The sequence below is a fragment of the Pithys albifrons genome, chromosome Z (genome assembly GCF_047495875.1).
Source record: "Pithys albifrons albifrons isolate INPA30051 chromosome Z, PitAlb_v1, whole genome shotgun sequence".
Taxonomy (NCBI): Eukaryota; Metazoa; Chordata; class Aves; order Passeriformes; family Thamnophilidae; genus Pithys; species Pithys albifrons.
The window spans coordinates 3,184,454-3,206,446 of NC_092497.1; the positions used below are offsets into that span (position 1 = coordinate 3,184,454).

The 21,993-nt window shown below is 48.8% G+C and overlaps 1 protein-coding gene across 3 annotated transcripts; it reads left to right on the top strand.

Moving 5' to 3' along the window:
• The first annotated feature begins 607 nt into the window (after nucleotides 1-607).
• On the top strand, nucleotides 608-21,327 carry PSTPIP2 (proline-serine-threonine phosphatase interacting protein 2). 3 transcript variants are annotated; one of them, XM_071580358.1, is made up of 15 exons: nucleotides 608-689; nucleotides 7,342-7,442; nucleotides 9,242-9,319; nucleotides 10,201-10,235; nucleotides 11,714-11,820; nucleotides 12,531-12,593; nucleotides 13,671-13,769; nucleotides 13,972-14,017; nucleotides 14,391-14,470; nucleotides 16,303-16,401; nucleotides 16,906-17,002; nucleotides 18,135-18,222; nucleotides 18,883-18,917; nucleotides 19,243-19,300; nucleotides 19,804-21,327. In XM_071580358.1, the coding sequence occupies exons 1-14, from the start codon at nucleotides 657-659 to the stop codon at nucleotides 19,290-19,292; spliced, it is 1,011 nt and encodes a 336-aa protein (XP_071436459.1). In that variant the 5' UTR covers nucleotides 608-656; the 3' UTR covers nucleotides 19,293-19,300; nucleotides 19,804-21,327. The 3 variants fall into 3 exon arrangements, with proteins under 3 accessions (XP_071436459.1, XP_071436460.1, XP_071436461.1); XM_071580359.1 differs by having other exon boundaries at nucleotides 19,812-21,327; XM_071580360.1 differs by having other exon boundaries at nucleotides 19,974-21,327.
• The last annotated feature ends 666 nt before the right edge of the window (nucleotides 21,328-21,993 follow it).

The window sequence follows — 21,993 nt, forward strand, 5'->3', positions numbered from 1 at the left end:
GGAGAAAAGGAGGCTCAGGAGGGACCTTCTCACTTTCTGCAACTCCCTGACAGGAGGGGGAGCCGGGGGGGGTCGGGTTCTGCTCCAGGAAACGGGGACAGGAGGAAAGGAACGGCCTCAGGCTGCTCCAGGGGAGATTTAGATGGATATTAGAGGAAATTTCTTCTCTCTGAGGTTGTCCAGCCCTGACATAGTGTGCCGAGGGGAGCGGTGGAGTCCCCATCCCTGGAGGGATTTAAACACCGTGTGGATGTGACACTTGGGGACATGGGTTAGTGATGGCCTTGGCTGCCAGTGCTGGGGTACAGCTGGACCTGAGAATCTTTGGAGGGCTTTTCCCACCTAAACCAACTCTGTAATTCCATGAAACCTTCACAAAATACTCATCCAACCCCAAGGCAGGCGGGCAGGGCAGTGCAGGTTGCGCGGTGCTCCCACTCCGCTCCGCTTTTTCCTGCGGGAAGCCGCACGGACCCGGCTGCGCTTCTCCCGCGGAGCATCTCCCCTCCCACGGCGATAGAAACCACCTTCGGCAGCCGCTCCCCGGCCCCGGAGGGTGTTCCCGGGGTGGGTGGGGACTCGGCGGGGCGGGCCGGGAGCGACGGGCCGGGCCGGGCGGCACGGGGAGCGGGCACAGCGGCGGTGACAGCGGCAGGATGAGGGAGGCGCGGTTCAGGGACCACTTCTGGGTGAGCAGGACCACGGCGGGACGGGGAACCGGGGTCAGAGCCAGCCGCAGCCGGGGGGCTCAGCTGGAAATGGGGGGTCACCCCTCTCTGGTTGGAGTGGACTCCCAAACCGATTGTGCTCGTGCGGTGACTTTGCTGAAGGCTGTGAGCATCCTGGGGTGTTAAAACACAGGCAGTGGCTGCTCAGAGGAGCTGTGGCTGCCCCATCCCTGGAAATGTTCGAGTCCAGGCTGAACGAGGCTTGGAGCAACCTGGGCTAGTAGAACGTGTCCCTGCCCATGGCAGGGGGTGTTGGAGCAAAATGGGCTTTAAGGTCCCTTTCAACCCAAACCATTCTGTGATTCTGGGACCCCAGCAGGCACTGCCCACCAATGTGTGTCCTGGGAGTTGTGGCTTTGCAACCTGCTCCCTGCAGCCAAAATAATCCCAGCAGGCGGCCACTGCCACGCTGGAGGAAACCAGTGCCAGCCTGAGGGTTTAGTAACATTAACTGGCCATCAGTGAACTAACTTAGAGACACTGCAGCCAAAACTGGTCATTTGATGTGGAGCTAATCCCAGACTAGGAGTGCTAGTGCTCCGTGTGCTGCTGTCGGCTGCTGAGCCACAGAGGAAAAGTCACACTTTGGGGAAAACCACAATTTATTCTTCTGAGTCTGAATTGTGCTTTTGTGAAAGGAGAAGTGCAGAAAAGCCACATATCTTCTGCAAAGTGTCAGCTCTGTGGCTGCCCAGTTCCTCTTGCTGTAGTGGACCTTTGTTCCAGGTACTGGCAACCAGGAAGTGAATTGTGTCTTTTGGGGCTGAAAATCCCCATCTGTGAATGGTTCTTGGGGTTCCCCAGACAGTGCCTGGAAGCATCTCCCATCTTGCAGGATGAGAGAAGCACAGGCCCCAGAAGGAGCTGGCACTGGGTTTGGGGCTCCTGTGTGTTTTGCAATGCTTGCAGAGCACCAGCATCATTAGCATGTTAACTGGCACAGTGCTGTCAAATATGTAATCCCACACAGGTATCAAACCTGGCATGTAAAAGAAAGTGAACTTTGCATCTGGCAGCTGCTTCTCAGCTATTTGTTACCAAGAGGTTTTCCATGGTGTGCTCCCTTTGCTTTGCAAACATGCGGAGAGGAGGGATGGGAGGGTGGTGGCAGCATCTCCAAGTCCGAGGGGAATAACTGATGCCAGGAATGCTGAGTAGACATGGGTGGCACACTGGGTTGAAGAAGAGCTCCTTGCAGCAGGGCTGACTGTGGCTGTTTCTACCTGGTTTGTTCCTCACCAGGTGCACTGTGGAGTTTTTGGAGGAGGATCCTGGAGGAGGGGGGCTCAGTGTGAGAAAATACCCAGGGCAGGAACATCCCCAAGGCGAGGAGGAGATGGGACATGGCATGGGGCACTTAGTCCTGCCTGACCCGTTTTATTGCAAACATAGCTATTTATTGAATAACCCCCAGTTCTTGCTGAGCCCAAAACCATTGGTGCTGTCAGGGATTTTGATTGTTTTTTTCCTTTCTGAAGCCTGTGTGCACAACACCTGCCCTGCCCCTCACCCCCTGACCAAGGAAATGTGCCTGGGGCAGGACGTGGGGTTCAGGTTGCATGGGAACGTGATGATGTGACTCAGTGGAGAAATCGAGGCCCTGCTGAGGTCGTTTGGCCCATGGAAAAGGCAGGTGCCACCCCAAGCAGTCGCCACACCATGTACTGGTGACTGTTCATCAGCTGTGAGGGCTGGGAAAGGAGGGGGGAACAAGAGATGGGAAATAACAAATTTAGATGAGGTGTGGAGGTTTGTGTGTCCAGCTTCTGTTTGCTGGTGAGTGCTGTGAGTCCGCACACACTTCCTCTTGCCATTTTCCTCTTAAATGACTTCTCTTGAGCCAAAAATGGAAGGAGAAGTCTTTGCTGCCACAAGTGATTTCCTAGAATCATAGAATGGTTTTGATTAGAAGGTACCTTTAAAGAACATCGAGTCCAAAGCCCTGCCATGGGCAGGGACACCTTCCACTAGCACAGGTTGCTCCAAGCTCTGTCCAACCTGGCCTTGGACACTTCCAGGGATGGGGCAGCCACAGCTTCTAAGGGACACCTGTGCCAGTGTTTTACCCCCTCATCATAAACAATTTAAACATTTTTTTCCTTATATCTAATCTGAATCTCCCCTGCTTTAGTTTAAAACCATCATCCCCTTTCCTCTTGCTACAAAGAGAGGGGTGAGGCACAACATTTATCTTGAGTAGGTTCTTGCCTTGTCAAACAAGGTGAGATCAAGAGGATCATCTCTGCAAGATCTGGACATACCCTGTTCCTTAGTGATGATGCTGGTTCAGCTTCTGATCTGATGGTCCAACAAAATGTCCAGGTCTTTTTTTTTTTTCCCAAAATTAAGCTCATCATCACACTCTGCCTGCAGAATCCCTAAATACTGCCAAAAGTACACTGTACTCTGGCAAGGGCCAATTTTGCAGGGGTTAGGGTGGCCCAATGAGAAAGCAGAGATTTTGAGAGAGCTCCAGGGGAGGGATGTATCAGTTGGTGGGACAAAGCCTAAAAATAACCAAACCCTCAAAAGTTAGGCCAGTTTTGGTATTGGATTTTCCAGCTTTGAAATGTGACTGGTTGTGTGTGGTGTCCCTGTGTGGGACACAGTAGTAACTTCTTTGCTGTGAGGGTAGTAAAACATTGCACAAGTGTCCCAGCAAAGCTGTGGCTGCCCTGTCCCTGGAAGTGTCCAAGGCCAGGGTGGATGGGGCTTGGAGCAACCTGGGTTAGTGGAAGGTGTCCCTGCCCATGGCAGGGGGTGGAATGAGATGAGCTGGAAGGTCCCTTCCCACTCAAACCATTCTGTGATTCCATGATAAGCTGCAGCCCACCCTACTATCTGTTAGGGTAGCAGGGCTGTACTTCCAGCCTCACCTGGGGACTGATTTAGCTTTCAACCACACCAGTTCTGGTTTCTTTGATGGATTATGTCTATTCCTGCACTGGAGCCTGGTCCCTGCTGGAGCTGATGGCATGATGGCCATGACTCGGGAAAGCTTGGGGCCACTATTCTCTCTGCATTGGAGTTTCCTCATGCTCTTGGGTATCAGCACAAGATGGTAAACTTCCTTAAATGAAGAGGTTTGCTCTCTGCACCCTGCTGCAGCTCTTGCTCACCCAGGGACCGAAGTCCAGACATGCCTGAAGCTGAACATGCATTATCTTGAATATCCCCACTCCCATGTTGCTCCCTCCCACAATATGTGCTTCGTGCACGTCCATGAGAGAGCTGTGCAGAAACAAAAGTACCCCAAAGCTCATATTTGTTTACCCTTGCCTTGCCTGTAGTGATTACCGCACATTGAGCAAGCACAAGGTTTTGTTTTCATTTGTTTTTGCAACCTGCTCTTCTTCTTTCAGTATGTTAGGTCTTTTCTTTCACTTTTTTTTGCTTTCTTAGTATGTGTCTAGTTCTCCACAAGCCTGTTCTTGCATATATTTCAGTTAACCCAAGAGCAAACCTTTGGGTCTCATCAGACTAACATGGTTATATAAAACTATGTGATAAAAACAGAAATGACAATAATGCTAAAACCCCCTTTAGTTCTGATCTGTGGGCTAACATCTTGCAGCTTGGGAGTAAAATTTTGGTCATTTTGCTTCTAAGGAGACAATCCTGTGCTCTCTGCAGTGTACTTAATGATATTGCTGAAACAACCCGTGGCTTGGGGAGCTGCAGCCCTGGACTCCTGGGTTTATTCCCTGGCTGCTGACTCATGGTGTGATGCTGGCTGGGCTATTTCACTTCCCCTTTCCCCTCATTGTCCTTCTCTAAATGGGTACTGGCTTGGTGGAACTAATCAGCAGCATTATGAAATCCACAGGTTGTCATTTCAAAAGGACAAAGTGGGGTTTTTGGGAAGAGGTAATTTCATCAAGGCAGGACAGTCCATTGCTTTTGATGTCTCTGAGACAAGCAGGGAAGGTGCATTGATGTAGGGGAAGGAAACTTCAAATGGCAAGTGACAAATCAAAAATCTGCTTTTTGCAGGATTATGGTCTCAGGTGGGTGAATTTGCAGTGAGTCCTTTTCCTTTTTGCATTAAGATTTTGTCTCTCCTGTTGCACCCACCTGTTATGGGATGGAGAGGAACTGCAGCCTTGTGCAGCATCTCCTCACCCTGCTCCCTGCAGACAACAGCATAAGCATTTGGTTTTGTCTCAGCAGCCTCTGCAGGACCCTGAGCAATTCTGAGGCTAGACAGGCCATGAGCAAGGACAGCACAGCCAGTTATGGTTGCACAGTGTTTCCATCTACTAAAATAGTCATCTGTTTTCTGGTGTGTTTCTCTAAGCATGTAGGGCTGAGGATACACACTGAGAGCTCAGTGTAAGTATAGATCTTTCAGGAGATGGTCTGTGAACATCATGCAGTGCCCCAAATCCTTCAATTTGGGAAGGCTGGGACAGAGTGATGGAGGGCAGGCAGGCTCTGCAGAGGGATCTGGACAGGGATCTTGGCCAAGGCCAACAGTGTGAGTTTCCACTAGACCAAGTGTCAGGTCCTGCCCTTGGGTCACAACAGCTCCCTGCAGCTGCAGGCTGGGGGCAGAGTGAGTGGAATGTGCCCAGCAGGAAAGGCCCTGAGGGTGCTGGTGACAGAGGCTAAACATTGACCCACATGCGCCCAGGTGGGCAAGAGTCCAAAGGCCCCCGGGCTGTGCCAGCCATGGGGTGTCACAGCCCCAGGGCAGTGCCCGTCCCTGTGCTGGCACTGCTCAGGCACCTCCAGTGCTGGGGCAGTTCTGGGCTCCTCAGACAGGAGAGACATGGAGGGGCTGGAGCGTGTGCGGGGAAGGGAATGGAGCTGGGAAGGGGTTGAAGCAACAGGAGTGGCTGAGGGAGCTGGGGGAGCTCAGCCTGGAGAAAAGGAGGCTCGGGGGGACCTTCTTGCTCTGCAGCTCCCTGACAGGAGGGGGAGCTGGGGGGTGTCAGACTCTGCTCCCAAATTACAACCAATAGGACAGGAAATGGCCTCAAGATGCATCAAGGGAGGTTGAAATTGAATATTAGGGAAAATTTTTTCTTAGGAAGGATGGTCAAGCACTGCAATAGACTGTCCAGGTCAGCGGTGGAGTCCCCAACCCTGGAGGGCTTTAAATGCCATGTAGACATGGATTAGTAGTGGCCTTGGCTATGGTGAGAAGTGGTTGGACGTGATGGTCTTAGACGTCTTTTACAAGCTGAACAATTCTATAATTCTGTGTTTCTCCAATGTAATTTGCTTCATAGGGTGTGTGTCTGCAGGGGTTTTCCATGTAAAGTGAGGCAGAAGATGAAATTTTCAAATTCAGCAGCTTGCCTTTCAGCTGTGACTCACACAAGATTATGACATGTTTTCACATCCCCCCTAGAGCATTTTAGCCCCTCTTTTGGCTGCAAGTGCAAGCAAGCCCCAAAACATCGCAAGCAGCACACAAAATCCTCCTCATTGAGTCTGTTGGGAGGATGGTGCAAATCCAGGCAGCAGATCAGGAAGGGGGGAGTGCATCTTATGGGCTCAGGAAACATCAGCTGCTGCTTTGTCACCTTGGAGTCATCTGGTTGTAGTTTCCATGGGCTGTCCTGTAAATAGCACACAGCCTCAGAGCTCTGCCCAGCAGGAAGGATCAGTACAGCCATGTGCTGCAGGATGGGAGGAGAGATCCGTGTCCTTGTGCACTGCTCCGTTTGGGCAGGGCTTGATGCAACCCCTACCTGCCTTTGTCTAAGTTTATTAGGGTTTTAAATTGGCTGTGCCCATGACTCTGTGCTTGCTGTGCTGTACTTCCTCTTCCACTGCAGCTGCCAGACCTGCCTTTGGGACATCTCACAGGCAGTCACAGAATCACAGAATGGTTTGTGTTGGAAGGGACCTTAAAGATCATCCAGTTCCAACCCTCTGCCTTTGGCAGGGACACCTTCCACTAGCCCAGTTTGCTCCAAGCCTTGCCCAACCTGGTCTTGGGCACTTCTAGGGATGAGGCAGCCAGAGCTTCCCTGGACAACCTGTGCCAGGGCCTCACCACCCTCACAGCCAGGAATTCCATCCCAATATCCCATCTAACCATGCCCTCTGGGTGTGGGAAGCCATTCTCCTTGTTCTGTCCCTCCAGACCCTTGTCCCAGATCCCTCTCCAGCTCTCCTGGAGCCCCTTTGGGCACTGGAAGGCGTTCTCAGGTCTCCCTGGAGCATTCTCTTCTCCAGGCTGAACACCCTCAGTCATGCTGGTCCTTTTGATTCTTTCTGTGCCAAACCTGTCCAGGCAGATGCTTTTAAGGCTGATTTCACAGCATACAACCCTGCTCAGCTCCTTTGCAGTCAGGAGCTCCTCTGGCCTGGAAACAGCTCTCTTGGAAACCTTCTCTGGAGAGATTTAAAAGGCATCTGGATGTGGCACTTGGGAACACGGATGGGAACATATGATGTTGGAGGACAGAGCTCTTCCTTTTTCTGAAAATCTTGTCCCATATTACTACCATGGGTCTCATCCAGGAGTCTCTCCCACCCCTAATTTCATAAAGAGGCACACTTGCTCCCACTGAGCCATTGGCTGTGCAAATGCCTCTGGAGGTGGCAGTGGCCATGGACTGCACTGGTGAGGACGTGACTCCTGTGCTTGTGTTTTCAGAGCACGGATTTGACAAGCACCGTTGGCTATGACAGCATCATTCAACACCTGAATGATGGCAGGAAGAACTGCAAAGAGTTTGAAGACTTCCTGAAGGAAAGGTAGGGAGCTGCCTCTGGAAAGAGGTTGAGTTGAGCTGGGAAGTGAGGCTGTGGCACTACTTCTACTCCTGGTATTCCCATTTTAATTTCTGTTGTATTTAACTGTCTACTACACTAAAATGCTCTTTCATGAAGTTCACCTTGCAGGTGAAGACTTGGGCTGGGAGAGGCACAGCTTTGTCCTGAATTTGTGTGTGTACATTATGAACAGCCCACAGATTCCATGCTAAAAAGTAGTAGCATTAGGTATTGCCTTTATTAATCAGAGAAGATGACCTAAGCAAAGGTTCTGCGGCTGCAAAACAACTGAGATGGTCAGGCTGTGTATTTTGACTTTGTGGTTCATCTGGTTAACAATGGCTAAATATAAAAAGCACTGCACAACATTACTAAATTAATGTAATTTTGGTAATGAGAGCTGGAAATAAAACAACCTGTGCAGAGCAGCCTGGAACAAACAATGGGAATGAAGAGGAGGAGAACTTGCACTTAGAAGTGTCTAATGCACCTACACCTGCACTCTCACATTCCAGCAAAATGTGGGCTTTCCAGCTGAGGAACTGGACCCTCAAAATTGTGTCCCACTCATTTGTGGCAACATAGAGAGTGCCAAAAGCCTCCTCCACACCCTGTGTCCTCTCTGTTCTTGGAGAAGGTGTAGGTTGCCACCAATATGGCTTTCTAGAAGGGCATTAGAGGCTGCATCTGGACTTGCTACTGGCACCTCTCTCTGAACATGTCCCAGTTCTCCGTGTACAGCACAGCTGTTATACAGTTCCAGCCATGGATAACATACCTGTTGAATGCTCTGTCTTAAACAAAGTCCATGGGAATGTTGTTATATAGAGGGGAAAAATCAATTTATTTCTTTTTCCCACTTCCCTGCAAGCTTTGGGAGTTTTTAAAGACTTAAGCTAGGTGAACTTTGCTGCCAGACCTGAGATGTCAAAAACACAGTTGTCTGCACCTGTGTTAGGAGATACAGGAATTTTAGAAAGCCATTTATTTTGTCCACTGGACCTTCTAATGCAGCCTTTAGCAGGACTTCTTCCTTTCCAGACAGTTAGGGTTGCCTAGATGGAGATGCCTACATTGACCAAGTAAGTCCAGCCCTAGCTGTCTGTGCTTATTTCAAAGCAGCTGCGGGAAGCTGGTTGTTCTTGCACTGCAACACATGGACTCTCTTTCCCCCTTCTCTTTCCTTCAGGAAGGGAGACAAAACAATCTCTCAAAGGTGTTATTTCTGTCATGTCACAAGGTAACACCTTCTTCAGGTGTTCTACTAAAGGATCAGAGGCAGGTCCAGAGAGTACTTGTTGCCTCATTCTAAAAAGCCCTGAAGTGCTGAAACATCCAAGCTGAGCTTTGGGGTGCATGTCTGGTGGCTAAGTGGTCTTTGAGGGTCCTATTCCCTTTTTGTCACATTTGTTATAAATCAGCCAAATCAGAATCAAAAGTACTTAGTGTGGATGGACTGAGGCTTCTTGCAAGGGTTGTTCCATAGGAAACAGAAAAAACCTACCCAGAGGAGTCACCTGGGTGCATCTTGCAGTCAGGCACTGGCAGCTTAGTCCTCCATACCCTTTGGAGGTGATCCTTGAACCCATCAGCCCACGGGAGATGGGGAGAGTCACTTCCCAGGACCACAGACACAGCAAAGCCAAGTGTTTTCATTAGAAAACCTGGTTGGCACAGGTCAGGAGACAGGGAGGTGTTCAGAATAGGTCTTGGTCTCCACTGCTAACAAGTCTTAGTTTCTGAATTGAGAACTTCCTCTCATTTCTCTCTTTTCTGAACAGGGCAATTATAGAAGAAAAATATGGGAAAGAGCTCATTAACTTGTCGAAGAAGAAGCCTTGTGGGCAGACAGAGCTGAAGTAAGTTCACAGTCCCGTATATGTCCTGTTTTTGTGAATGTCCATGGAGCAACAAAGGAGAAAGAGAAGGAAGGAGTTTGTGAGAGAGAAAACAGTGTTTTAAAATGTGTTTGGGATGTCCAGAAGACGAGCTGAAATCATTCTCTTGAATGAACAGTGTCCAGTTGGGTTCTGATTAGCTTTGAGTTGGACTTCACCAAGTTCCCAAAAGCCACAGACTAAACAGAGCACTGTAAATGCTCGGGTGAGGTGTGGGCTGGTGGTTCAGCAGTAAGTTGATGCTCATGAACCTTGGGTTCACTCCTGACTGGTTGTGTAGCCAGAGGGAAGTACCTGCAAATCTTCACAGCCCAGCATGCTGTGGCCATTGCAGTTGGCTCCATGAGTGGGTCTCCATTTCCCCAGTGATCCTTGGCACATTCTGCCTCCTCCTTTGTTTCTATACTTTATACAGGCCCAGTCTGACATTCTCTGATTATTTATTTACAGTTTTATATTGAGATGTCACATAAAATGTTTCTGAAATTAACAGGGACAAAAGTTCTCTACATTTTCAACCACTGGCCAATGCACCACACAGAAGGTGTTCATGTGTCCAAAATGATGCTTTTAGAAGAGTACCTGATAGATCCATTATGAAACTTAGAATTTTTTGTAGCATCTAATGTTCAGATAGGTGTAAAGTAGAGCTCAAACCAAGGGAACTGTGTAATACCTGCTGAGAGGAAAAAAAACAAGGTTGTAAGGAGGGTAAATAAACCTGTCTTGAGTTTCTTTCAGTGGTATTGCGTGAGGGACTGTTTTGGGAGAGGTGCTCTGCTGATACCTGTGCCCGGCCATCCTTTCTCACTCCTTTTAATGCTCCTCCTTGTGTTTTCTAGCACGCTGAAGAGATCTCTGGATGTTTTCAAGCAACGTAAGTAATTCTTCCTGGTGTTGGGACACTTGACTACCCCAAAGTCTGGAGGCAACTGCTTAGGAAGAAAATAGTAGAGAAGCCTCTAAAGGTGTGGTGATGGGGTCAGGCATAGGCTGTACTCCTGGCCTGGCTCATCCCAGTGTGTGGGGTTTGGGACAAAGTGCTCCTGGGCAGGGGTGGAAGAGGAGACACACAGGAGGTTCTTTTGGGGATTCCTTGGGCTTTCAGGTCTGGCTGCAGCTAAGAGGTTGTGGTTGTGTTGTACATGGGGAGCTGTGCATTGGAAGCTCATTTGGAGTTTATTGGATAGGCTTGTCCTCTCACACACAGATGCACACACAGAGAGACACTTAATAATTCACACTTCAAATCCTGGGGGCAGTTCTGGGCCTCTCACAAGAAAGACACTGAAGGGCTGGAGTTTATCCAGAGAAGGGAATGAAGCTGGGGAAGGGACTGGAGCACCAGTAGCAGCTGAGGAAGCTGGGGAGGCTCAGCCTGGAGAAAAAGAATCAGCCTCAAGCCGTGCCAGGGAAGGTTTAGATTGGATATTAGGGAAAAATTCTTCATGGAAAGAGTTGTCAAGCCCTGGCACAGGGCAGTGGTAGAGTCCCCATCCCTGGAGGGAGTTAAAAGCTGTGTGGATGTGGCACTTGAGGACATGGGTTAGTGATGGGCTTGACAGGGCTGAGGGAATAGTTGAACTTAAGGATATTAGAGGGATTTTCCAAGCTAAGTGATTCTGTGATTCTAATTGAAACATCTGAAAGATGATGCTTTGGCCACTATACACCATCCCTTCATTTGCCCTGTGTCACAGCCTGCCAGGGTACTGGCAGACAGCACCTGTACCTTAAAGGTGAGCACTCTGCTATGCTGTCTGCCAGGTTTGCCTGCTGCCTCTCTGGACCTCCCTAACACATAGGCAGTTCCCATAATTGCTGGCTATTCATAGCTGTGGGTTTGGAGCAGCTTTTGGTGTTGACTCATGAGCTGCCATTGGGCTCTGCTTCCTTGGTGACCTGGCTGGGGTGGCATTCTTTGTTGTGGCTGTCACCTTCAGCAAGAGCGGCCTGAGACTTTTTTAGCCTTAGTCTTTCTGTGCCTCAAGTTGGTGCCTGCTGGCCCGGGGTAGTGCATCCTTCACACAGCTGCGTCGGGATGCGATGTGTTGAAACGCCCCTGAATTCACCCATGTCAGGGGGAGATGTGACTGTGCTTGTCTGAGTATCTTCTCTTGACTGGAGTTTCCTCAGACTGGGCAGCAGGTCCCAGCAGGACTGATCCTTGCATAGGTTAGCACTGCTCTGAGGCTGCTTTAAAGAACCTGCTGGGTTTTTTAATGTTTCTGAAAGGGAGTGTGTGATGTGGGGTCAGTTTGATGTCAGTTGACTTGAGAAACACAGTCTCTTCAGGAATACACCTATATATCTATATTTAGATATAGATATGTTTAATTTATTTTTCCTTTGCAGAGATAGACAATGTGGGACAAGGTCACATCCAACTGGCACAAACCCTTCGGGAGGAAGCAAAGAAGATGGAGGACTTCAGGGAAAAGCAAAAACTGCATCGGAAAAAGGTCAGGCACTGTGGGAAGACATGCCTTCATACAGGCTGTTGATGCTTCTCTGGCAATGGGCTGATCCCAGTGGTGCCTCCCTCTGTTCCCAGCCTCTGTGCCCTCCTGTGCACTTCAATGCCTGCTACTGCTGCTTCTGGGAAGTCCTGAGTTTCTTCCTACATGTTGCAACCATGTTGGTGAACTGTGCAGCAACCTCTGACTTCCTTCTTCTCACTACCACATCCTCTCCTCTGGGTGGTTTTTGGGGCCAGCCACAGCAGGGGCTCAGCCCCAGGATAAGATCTTCAAATGGGAATGTTTTTAAGGCCTTTATGTACAGTCCTGTATGACCTCCATAGGGTTCTGACAAAATGACCAAGCCTTTTAACTTTTTCTTGAGGTTCCTTTGTCTGGAAAATGAGGGAAAAACACTAGAACAAGGGGCTAATTTGGACCTAGCAGAGGCAAGTGGGCTTGCCAGTTTTGCCAGAGCCTGTGGAGGAGACACAGCACTATATATTGCCAGGATTTAGTGTGTAGAGCTCCTTGGCATATACAAGTCGAGGCTTAGTCAGAAGCATAAAAGATGAGTTTTGTGAAGATGCTTTGGATGGATGAAGGTCCTTAAGCCCATTTCAGTCTGGTCTCTGACTCTTCCTTTCCTAAGCCACACAGTGGAGCTTTGATGGTCAGTGATGTGCTGACTCCCAGGTCTGTTGTCTTCACAGATAGAGCTGATAATGGAGGCCATTCACAAAAACAGGAATGTGCAGTACAAGAAGACCATGGAGGTAAAGCAAACATGCTGCTGTTTCTTGCCATGTGGGTTAAAGCTGCGCACACACACACACACAGACCTGAGGGAGGCTTAAATGAGAGGGTTTTCCTCCTCTGCTGTGACACTGGGGGCTGTGTCTGTGTGAATGATGTGCAGGCTGTGGGCACACCAACAACACAGAATCATGGAATCACAGAATATGCTGAGTTGGAAGGGACCCACAGGGATCATCAAGCCCAACCCATAGACCTGCACAGGCCTATCCCCAGGAGTCACAGCCTGTGCCTCAGAGGATCGTCCATACACTACTTGAGCTCTGTCAGGCTTGGTGCTGTGACATGGGGAGCCTTTTCAGTGCCCAACCATCCTCTAGGGGAACAACCTGTTTCTAATATTCAATCTAAACCTTTTCTGATGTAAGTTCAGGACATTCCCTTAGGTCCTGTCACTGGTCACTACAGAGAAGACATGACCGGGGGTAGCCTTGAAGGCTTGGATACATGTGATTTAGGATCATAGAATTGTTTAGGTTGTAAAAGCCCTCTAAGATCCTTGATTCCAATCATTAACCAGCACTGCCAAACCCACCACTAGCCCATGTTCCCAAGTGCCTTTTTTGAACACTTTGATGGATGGTGACTGCAGCACTGCCCTGGGCAGCCTGTTCCAGGGCTTGGCAACCCTTTCTATAAAAAATCTAAACCTCTTCTGGTGCAACTTTTTTTCTTCTCATCCTGCCACCCTGTTCCCAGGGAGCATAGCCCAACCCCCACATGGCTCCCCACTACTGTGTCAGGGAGTTGTAGTGAGTGAGAAGATCCCCCATTAGCCTCCTTTTCTTCAAGCTGAGATCCTTCAGCTCCCTCAGCCACTCCTAGTCAGACTTGTGCTCCAGCCCCTTCCCTGGACACTCTTGGGGACTTAATTGCCATGAGTCTTTCATCCTCAATGAAGGGCAGCTTGTCTCATGAAGCTTTTCCAAAACTGCAGGGCCCCTGCTCCTCTGACAGCCTATGTCCACCTCTTCCCTCGTGGGCTGTTCTTTCCCCCACAGCCTCCCAGCTGAACTGTGTCCTGGTGTCTCTCCTAGGCCAAGCGCCTGTACGAGCAGCGGTGCCGGGATAAGGATGAGGCGGAGCAGGCTGTGCACCGCAGCGCAAACTTGGTGACACAGAAGCAGCAGGAGAAGGTACGGGGAGATGGGTGGCTGTGGGGCAGGGGGGAGAAAGGGATGTCTCTTCTTGCAGCTTTCCTGCCCCATGGCTCTTCTCCCAGCTCTGGGGTTTGGAGTGAGGTGGCAAGGCTAGTGGTGTTCACCAGTTGTGCTGGAGTGCCATTGGTGATGCACCCAGGCACTTCTCCACCTTCCTTCTCTCTCCCATTTTTGGCAGCTATTCCTGAAGCTGGCTCAGACGAAATCAGCTCTGGAGGACTCTGGTGAGTGTGGAACTGCCACATTGGGAGGGAAGGGGAAGTGTTTCCAGGGGCAGGGGTTGTGAAGTCATGGCAAGGCTCTTGGCCAAGCTCCAGCTCTTGGGTTAGGCACAGTTCCTCGGAAAAATGCACTCAAGATAACAACAGTGGGCCCCTGCCCACCAAAGCCATGCCCTTCTGCTTTATCCCTCATGTCCCAGGCATCCCAGGTTTCATACATTACCTTCAAGCAAAGGGGTTTTTTTAATTAATTTTAATCATGGGATTATTTATTCTTAGAATAAATTGGTTGGAAGGGACCGTAAAGATCATATTGTTCCACATCCCCTGCCATGAACAAGAACACCATCAGTTGGTGATGTGATTTCTCTTGCAGACAGGAGTTACCAGCAGAGTGTGTCTACGCTGGAGAAGGTCCGGGAAGAGTGGCAGAAGGAGCATATCAAAGCTTGTGAGGTAAATGCCCCCAAACACCTTTGCATGGCAGCACTGTCCTCTGGCTGTTCACCCCTGGCTGCAGGGCCCAGGATGGCCCCGATTTGCATTTTGTCTATTCCCCTCACAGTGAAGCAGTAGAATTTGTTGCCTCTAATCCTGTGTGTGCCTAAAGCTTGGCTTCTTGATTCAAGGCTCCGCTGCTTCAAGGCTTCCACTATTTTTGAATTATTTTTATTTTTCCACCGCCTTTTAAAATTGACAGCCAAGGCAGTGACATTATGCCCATTACCTGCTTGCACGTTTGGTGTGGCTGTCACCTTGAACAGCTGTGGTCACCTCTGGGTACTGAGTGACTCAAGGCCAGTACTTCCTAGAGCCTCAACAAGACCTGAAAGACTCTGAAACTGAAAGACTTTATATGACTTTGCATCAGAGGGTGGTGGCTGCTGGGGCTGCAGGTGAAGCCATCTCCACATGAACACACTGCAGGAGCCCTTCACTGTGTGTCTCATAAACCATGTGGTAGCATGGGAACCCCACTGAGTGGGTGTATCAGCCTAAAGCAAACTGTCTCATAGAGAAGCGGTGTAGCAGGGATATGCTGGAGAATTCCAGAGCTGGAGGTGAGAGAGCAGGGCAGCTGCCCTACTGCTGGCCTGTGGTCTCTGTCGGAGGTCTGCTGCAGCCTTGCAAACAGCCTTCCCATTCACAGCTGTGCTGATCCCTTCTCAAGTTTTTTCCCATCAGGCTGCAGTTTTACTTTTCCAGTAAACTTTGAACTGGATTTTGCTGTCTGTGGTGTGTGAAGTGTGTGAGTGTCTCAGTGATGGTATGCTTTTGGTGTCTGGGGTCTCTGGAAGCCCCTGTGATTGGGACATGGGTTAGTGGTGGCTTAGCAGTGCTGGATTAATGGTTGGACTTGATGATCTTAAAGGGTTTTTACAACCTAAGCAAATTTTTGGTGGATGTAAAAAGCAGTAATTTCACTTTTGCAGATGGATCACATGAAGGTTTTCTTCTCCATGTGTTACAAAGGTCATTACTAGTGACAACTGCATATGCACACTTGGGTTGAAAGGTCATCTTTCATGGAAATGTGTAAAGGCTTGTGAAGTTGAGGTAAACCAGAACGCAGACTTCTGGTATACCGGAAATTTGGTATCCCAGATTTCAGAAGGTATACCAGATTCAGATTTCTGGTATACCAGATTTCAAAAGACTTGTGTTGAAACCTGCTTAGAAAAGGGCTGGTCAGGAAAGAGGGAGAAGACCATCCAGTCAGTGTACCTCTGGTTTCATACATCCCCAGTGTTTATTTGTTGCTCCATACCTGGAAATGTTAAAAGAGCATGTAGATGTGATGTGGCACTTGGAGCCATGGGTCAGTGGTGTTCTTGGCAGTGCTGGGGGGAATGGTTGGACTTGATGATCTTAGGGGGCTTTTCCAACCTAAATGATTCTGTGATACTATGAGATCCGTGGAAGGGAAGTGAGCTGGGACCACAAGAGCAAGGGGTACCCAGGAAACATGTACTGCCTTTAGGAATCTGGCTTAGTCTCCCCTAAAGTGGCAATGTGCTGGGTGATCTTCTTCACATCAGTCCTGCAGACCTGCTGAGCTTAATTCATCTTAACACTCATCTTAACACTCACCTGGCTGCACAGAGGGATCATTTATCTTCTGGGCCATCTGGAGGAATCATGGTTTCCTTGTTTCCTGCAGAAGACCAACACCAGCTTCTCCCTGCAGTTGTCTTTTCGTGGCACTTGGGGATGAGAAGCAATAAGGATTAAGGAGATTTGCCCTTGTTTTAAAGATGTTATGGTCGTTTGTGCCTATGTTGTTTCAGTTCTTTGAGACTCAAGAGTGTGATCGGATCAACTATTTCCGTAATGCCCTCTGGCTCCATGTCAACCAGCTCTCCCTGGGCTGCGTCCAAAATGATGAGGTACCTCAAATGAAAATCTTCATTATTCTGTGTGGAAATGAGAGCCCAATTTGTTTGCCTGTGCTCTAAGCTGTATTACATCCGAGCTGGACTGTGGCCCTTTATCGTCCACCAGACACCATTGTGAGTGGTCAGGCAGAAGGTTTGGCCAAAATTCTAGCAGATGAGCACTGTCAAAAAATGAGTGAATCCCAGTGCTGAGACATTGGAACAGGTTGCCCAGAGAAGCCGTGCCTGCCCCATCCCTGGAAGTGTCCAAGGCGAGGTTGGATGGGGTTTGGAGCAACCTGGGATAGTGCAAGATGTCCTTGCCCATGGCAGGGGATTGGAATGAAATGTGCTTTAAGGTCCCTTCCCACCCAAATCACTGTGATTCCCCTGTCACAGAATCTTGTGTCCTGGGTGAATACTGGGATTTCTCCCCATGAGTAATAAACGATTGGAAAAAACCCTCTTGTTTTTTGACTCAATGTAATAGAAATGCATTTTCTTTCCCTTTTGCAGAAATATGAGGAAATCCGCAAGAGTTTAGAAATGTGCAGCATTGAGAAGGATGTGGATTTTTTTGTAAATTTGCGCAAAACTGGAAGTTTGGCTCCAGGTAAGAGCTTAGTACAGTCTCACAAAGTAGTGCTGAGTGCCCTGTACTCCTCATGTTGCTGCTGCTCTGGTCAGCATCAGTTGGAGTGCAAGAAACATTGGTTTTGCAACATCCCTTGTTGTCTAGGTTTGAGGGGAAAAACCCCAAAATGTTTACCCACAAGCAGGGGAGGGGCCTCCTCCACGATAATCACACCACTCTTTATCAAAATTTAAGAAAAGGAATTTTAATACAAGAAGGATAACTGCTATATATATATATATATATGTAAACAGACTAGTGCAACCCACTTCCCCAACACCACAAGAGAAAGAAAAAAAACCAAACAACAACAAAACCCAGCAGGTTTTCCTCCAGGAGGAAAATTATACTTAAGCAGTGTCAAATGTCACTGTCCGGCTGGCTGCGGAGTGAGTTCCCAGTATTTCCCAGTCCCTCTCCAGCGAGACAGACGAGTGGTGAGCTCTCAGATGAACTCTGTGTCTCTTGTCCCAGATGAAGGAAAAAAGAAAGCTGAAAATGGGGAACCACCATGTGTCCTGCAAAAACAGCTGCACACCTCTCTCTCCCGGGTCACTGCCCTGGCCGGGGCGGGCAGGCTGTGACGGTGCAGGCGGTGGTCAGTGCAGGCGGTGGTCAGACTGGAACAGAGGCCCGGATCCCAGATGCAGGAACCAGGGGAGACAGCAGCGGCGAGGAGTAAAAACCAGCGTCTCAGCCAGAAGCCCCAGCAGTAGCCATCAGAGCGGCTTCCCTCCTCGGCCACCACTGCTCCCCCCCCCCGTTCTGCCGAGCTAAGAAAAAAAAGATGTCCCCCCCCCAAAAAAAGAGACAAACCTGCCCCCATCCAAGTGATCAGCAGTTAACTACTTTTGTTAACTGCTGGCATGGGCAGTTAGTGGCAGGGGAGAGAATTTACATAACAATCCCAAACTACAACACTTATTGAGTTCACTGCCATGCGGCATTAGTCTCTGCCAATTTCAACAATCTCTGATGATAATATTCCCTTTTTATTTTTCTGATCAGGCATTTTCCCAGAGAGGGGAAAGACTTAGCAGCTGAATGTTGGTATAACAAGTATTTTATGTCTATAAAAGGCCTGTGCTTTATTACTGTTGACTTTTCCTAGCTCCTATTGTTTATGAAAACTACTACAACACACAGAGAAATGTGACTCCTGCTCCTGCAAGAAGTCCAGTTCCTGTACCTATATCAAGGTAAGGGACATAACATGTGCAGTTGCAATTGCTATTCCAAATGATGCCTTCCCCTCAAGAAAAGCAAATTTTTTTATCTTTTAGTCTATTGAAAGATTGACTTGGGAGTATTAGAGGAAAATATTTCCTTGCATGGTTCTTGTTGTGAACTGTCCATCTGAGGAGTGTTAAAAGCACGTGTTGGGTAGAGGGAGGAACCTCAGAGCCAAATTCCCTTCTCTGGGACAGAAGCTGGGCAAGGAGGACAGGCTAACGGATGTTTCTGTCAGGGGCAAGATGACAATGAGGGCCAAAACTCATGCTAAGGATGTGTGCCACTTTGGCTGCCACACTGGGGGAAGAGTCATATCCAATTATGATTTCCTGATGTCTCACTCTGTGCAAAGGCCTATACAAAGGCATATCCTGAGGCTCACTTGTGAATTTTTCCCCAGCATAGAGCTTTTTGGTTTTTTTCCTCTCCTGCACTGTATCAGCCTCAATTCCTGTGTTTGCCAATCAGGCTGTGGGTGACCAGTGCACCAGATCTCCATAAAGCCCAGGCTGCCAAACCTTTCACCCTCCCACTGGCTCTGGGAGGGAAGGTGGGGAGTGCGGAAACAGAGCAGAGGGAGTCCTGTATCCATGCAGATCCTCACCTCTGTGTTTCCTTCTGTGCAGGAGGGGACCCCTGCCTACCCCGACCAGCGCACCAGGTGAGTTATTGCTTTATGGGTTTTCTGGCTCCACAGAGGAACTATCACTCCAGGCGCTTGTCCAAAGCCCCTCTCAAGCTCTCTTGGAGCCTCTTTAGGCACTGGAAAGAGCTCTAAGGTCTCCCCTGGAGTCTTCTTTTCTCCAAGGGAACACCCTCAGCTTTCTCAGCCTGTCTTCACAGGACTCCTCTCTGAGCCTCATTCAGCTTTGCTCTCCATCCCTTTAACATGGATGGCCAGTGTGTGGTGTTTCTGTCCTGTTTAAAGTGTCATAATGAGCACTTCTCATAAGGAAACCTGTTTTTTTGTGTGTGCTGTGTTCCAGGGGAGCCTGATTATGCCACAGTCGATGGCTACAGCTTGGTACATTTCTAGCAGTCACAGTAAGTACTCACTTCTGATGAAGAAAGGGGGCTTATGGGAGAGAGGGGGATTTTTAACCCAGGCAGATTGTAATACAACAAGGGGGAATGATTTTAGACTAAAAAAAGATAGATTAGCTATAAGGAAGAAATTCTTATGTCAGTGGTGAGACCCTGGCACAGGCTGCCCAGAGAAACTGTGGCTGCCCCATCCCTGGAAGTGTCCAAGGCCAGGCTGAATGGTGCTTGGAGCAACCTGAGACAGTGGAAGGTATCCCTGCTCATGGCTGTGGGTTGGAATGAGATGGGCTTTAAGGTTCCTTTCAACCCAATCCTTTCTGGGATTCTGTAAAAACGGATTTAATATGAGATGGAGCTACCCAGAGGAGGGACAGTGGAGAAAGAAAGGCCACTGGTTAAAGGGTGACATTTTGAGGTGACCAACTGGAAGTGATGCTCCTGCCCTCCCATTGCTTGTCTGAGCTGGAGCTGTGGTTTAAACACTGTTGATCCTGTTCTGTAAGTTTTCCAGGCAGAAGACACTGTTGGTCTGACCAGATGGTAGAATTGGTGGTTCCAGTTATTCTGAGACACACAGAGCTGAAGTGCTTCTGCTTTTCAAGAAAATATTTGAGGACTGAAAATTATTTGTACATTCAGAAAGTGCCTACTAAAAATCTGTGCCTTTGATCAGCAAACTCCTTGGATGGATATCTTATCTTCAGACTCAAAGGAAGGAAAGGACCAGACACAGGGGTGATTTCTCTCGGAAGAAGTTTTTGATTTGAAGTTCTTCTAAAGCTCATCCATCTGGGAGAGGCTGGAGCCTGCCACTGTCCAGACAACTAAGAAGTCATATAGGCCGAGGGGAGCGCTGCATGATGCTTTGGGCATGCTGGCTTGTGTTCAGGGCATGTGCATCTGCCTCAGATCTCAGGTTACACTTTTGCCTGTTTCTGAAGTCTTTCATTAGTGGGGATTAAACTTTTCATTTAGGTTTAATTTTACTCACATCTCTTGGGGATCTTACTTAGAGGAGCACCCAGAGTTACACCATGTAACTTAGCTGGAGGTGTGCTCCTGGCTTAACTGCCAGCACTGGAAGCTGTTTTACATCTTGCCTGGTGCAGCAGTTCACAGTGCAGCTGCCCAGTGAGGGGCTGTGTCACCACAAACCTGCTGCAAGGTCCCACATCCCATGCTGTTGGTGAGGATCTGAAGGAAGTTGTTCTTCTGTCCCAACCACCTCTCTGATGAGGGGCTTGTGTGTTTTTAGGTTCATGGTACAGTTTGTCCCTGGTAGGCTCTGGAGATGAGGTTGGACAGGGCCTGGAGCAACGTGGTCTAGAAGAAGGTGTCCCTGCCCATGGCAGGGTGTTGGAACAAGATGGTCTTTAAGGTCCCTCCCAAACCAAACCATTCTATGATTTAATTAACTTCTGACAATCTCTAAACTTTGGACTCATTCTGACTGTATACTTCTTGAAACAAGTTTAGCTACTGCTAGAGTCATGAAACATCTTTCCTGACCAGATCTCCTCAAACTTCCTGCCCTTTTTGTTACCGTATAGCTATCTATCTGTCTATGATTATGGCTTTGATTCAGAAGCTCACAGGCTTTGGGGCTGCTGATCTCTCTGATGTCCCTGAGTGCAGTGCTGCTTGACTGTTCCTCAGTGCCCTATGGCACTGGACACAGGGACACAGGACATGGGGATAAACACAAAATTTACCTGTCTAAACCTAGTGTCAAGTGACTAACCTGGAGCAACAGATTTGCTGTTTGTATGATGTTTTTCCAGTTGCATCTGCATGGCTTCAGTGTGTGCTCCGGCCCACCAGTCCTTGGGACTTTTACTGTTTTTTCTTTTGTGGGGAAAAATACAGTGAGCTCTGATACCTGTCCTCCTGCAACGTGCACATGCCAAAGAACCAGTTATCCTATTTTATTTCTGAAAGACAAAGGATACAAGTATTATTCTGAAGGAGCCTGCTGTAGTCTTAATTCTTTAAATACATATTTTAAAAAATAAATTCTGAGTCTTGTATGCTGGATATGTGGGTTGTTTTTAAAGGTTGTCTTGTTCACTTCTTTTGGGGCTGGGGTGAGACACCTTCAAAGTTTATCCTTACTCACTCTTTATTTCAATCCTTCCTGCCAATACAGTTGTGGGAGAAAACACCCCAAAAAAGACTGGTGTGACAAGTACTTGAGATTAGGCATGAACAGCAGACCATGTAAGGCTGTTTCCCCTGGAAGAATGTCTGCTCTACAATATATTTCACCGTTTCTGTATTTGGGTACTTCCACTGACTGAGCACAATAGTTGCTGTAAGGCTTTCTACATTCAGGTGTCCCCAGTGAGGCTTAAACTTGGCTTGCACATTCATTAAAGGCAAAGAAATAATCCCAAGACTGGGGTGCTGAGACTCAGGAGCACAAGTCTGATGAGAGGCAGCTGAGGGAGCTGGGGGGGCTCAGCCTGGAGAAAAGGAAGCTCAGGGGTACCTTCTTGCTCTGCAACTCCCTGAGGAGGGGGGAGCTGGGCTGTGTCGGGCTCTGCTCTCAGGAAAGAAGGGACAGGATGAGAGTGAATGGCCTCAAGTTGCGACAGGAGAGGTTTAGGTGGATATTCAGAAAAATTTCTTCACAACCCTTGATTGTCCAGCCCTGGCACAGGCTGCCCAGGGCAGTGGTGGAGTCCCCATTCCTG

What these genes read in the sequence shown, in the direction of transcription:
- PSTPIP2 (XM_071580358.1), top strand. Translation starts at nt 657, where the DNA reads ATGAGGGAGGCGCGGTTCAGGGACCACTTCTGG. An exon ending in GTTCCTGTACCTATATCAAG is followed by an intron (nt 18,223 to 18,882) that starts GTAAGGGACATA and finishes CCTTCTGTGCAG; the next exon opens with GAGGGGACCCCTGCCTACCC. An exon ending in TACCCCGACCAGCGCACCAG is followed by an intron (nt 18,918 to 19,242) that starts GTGAGTTATTGC and finishes GCTGTGTTCCAG; the next exon opens with GGGAGCCTGATTATGCCACA.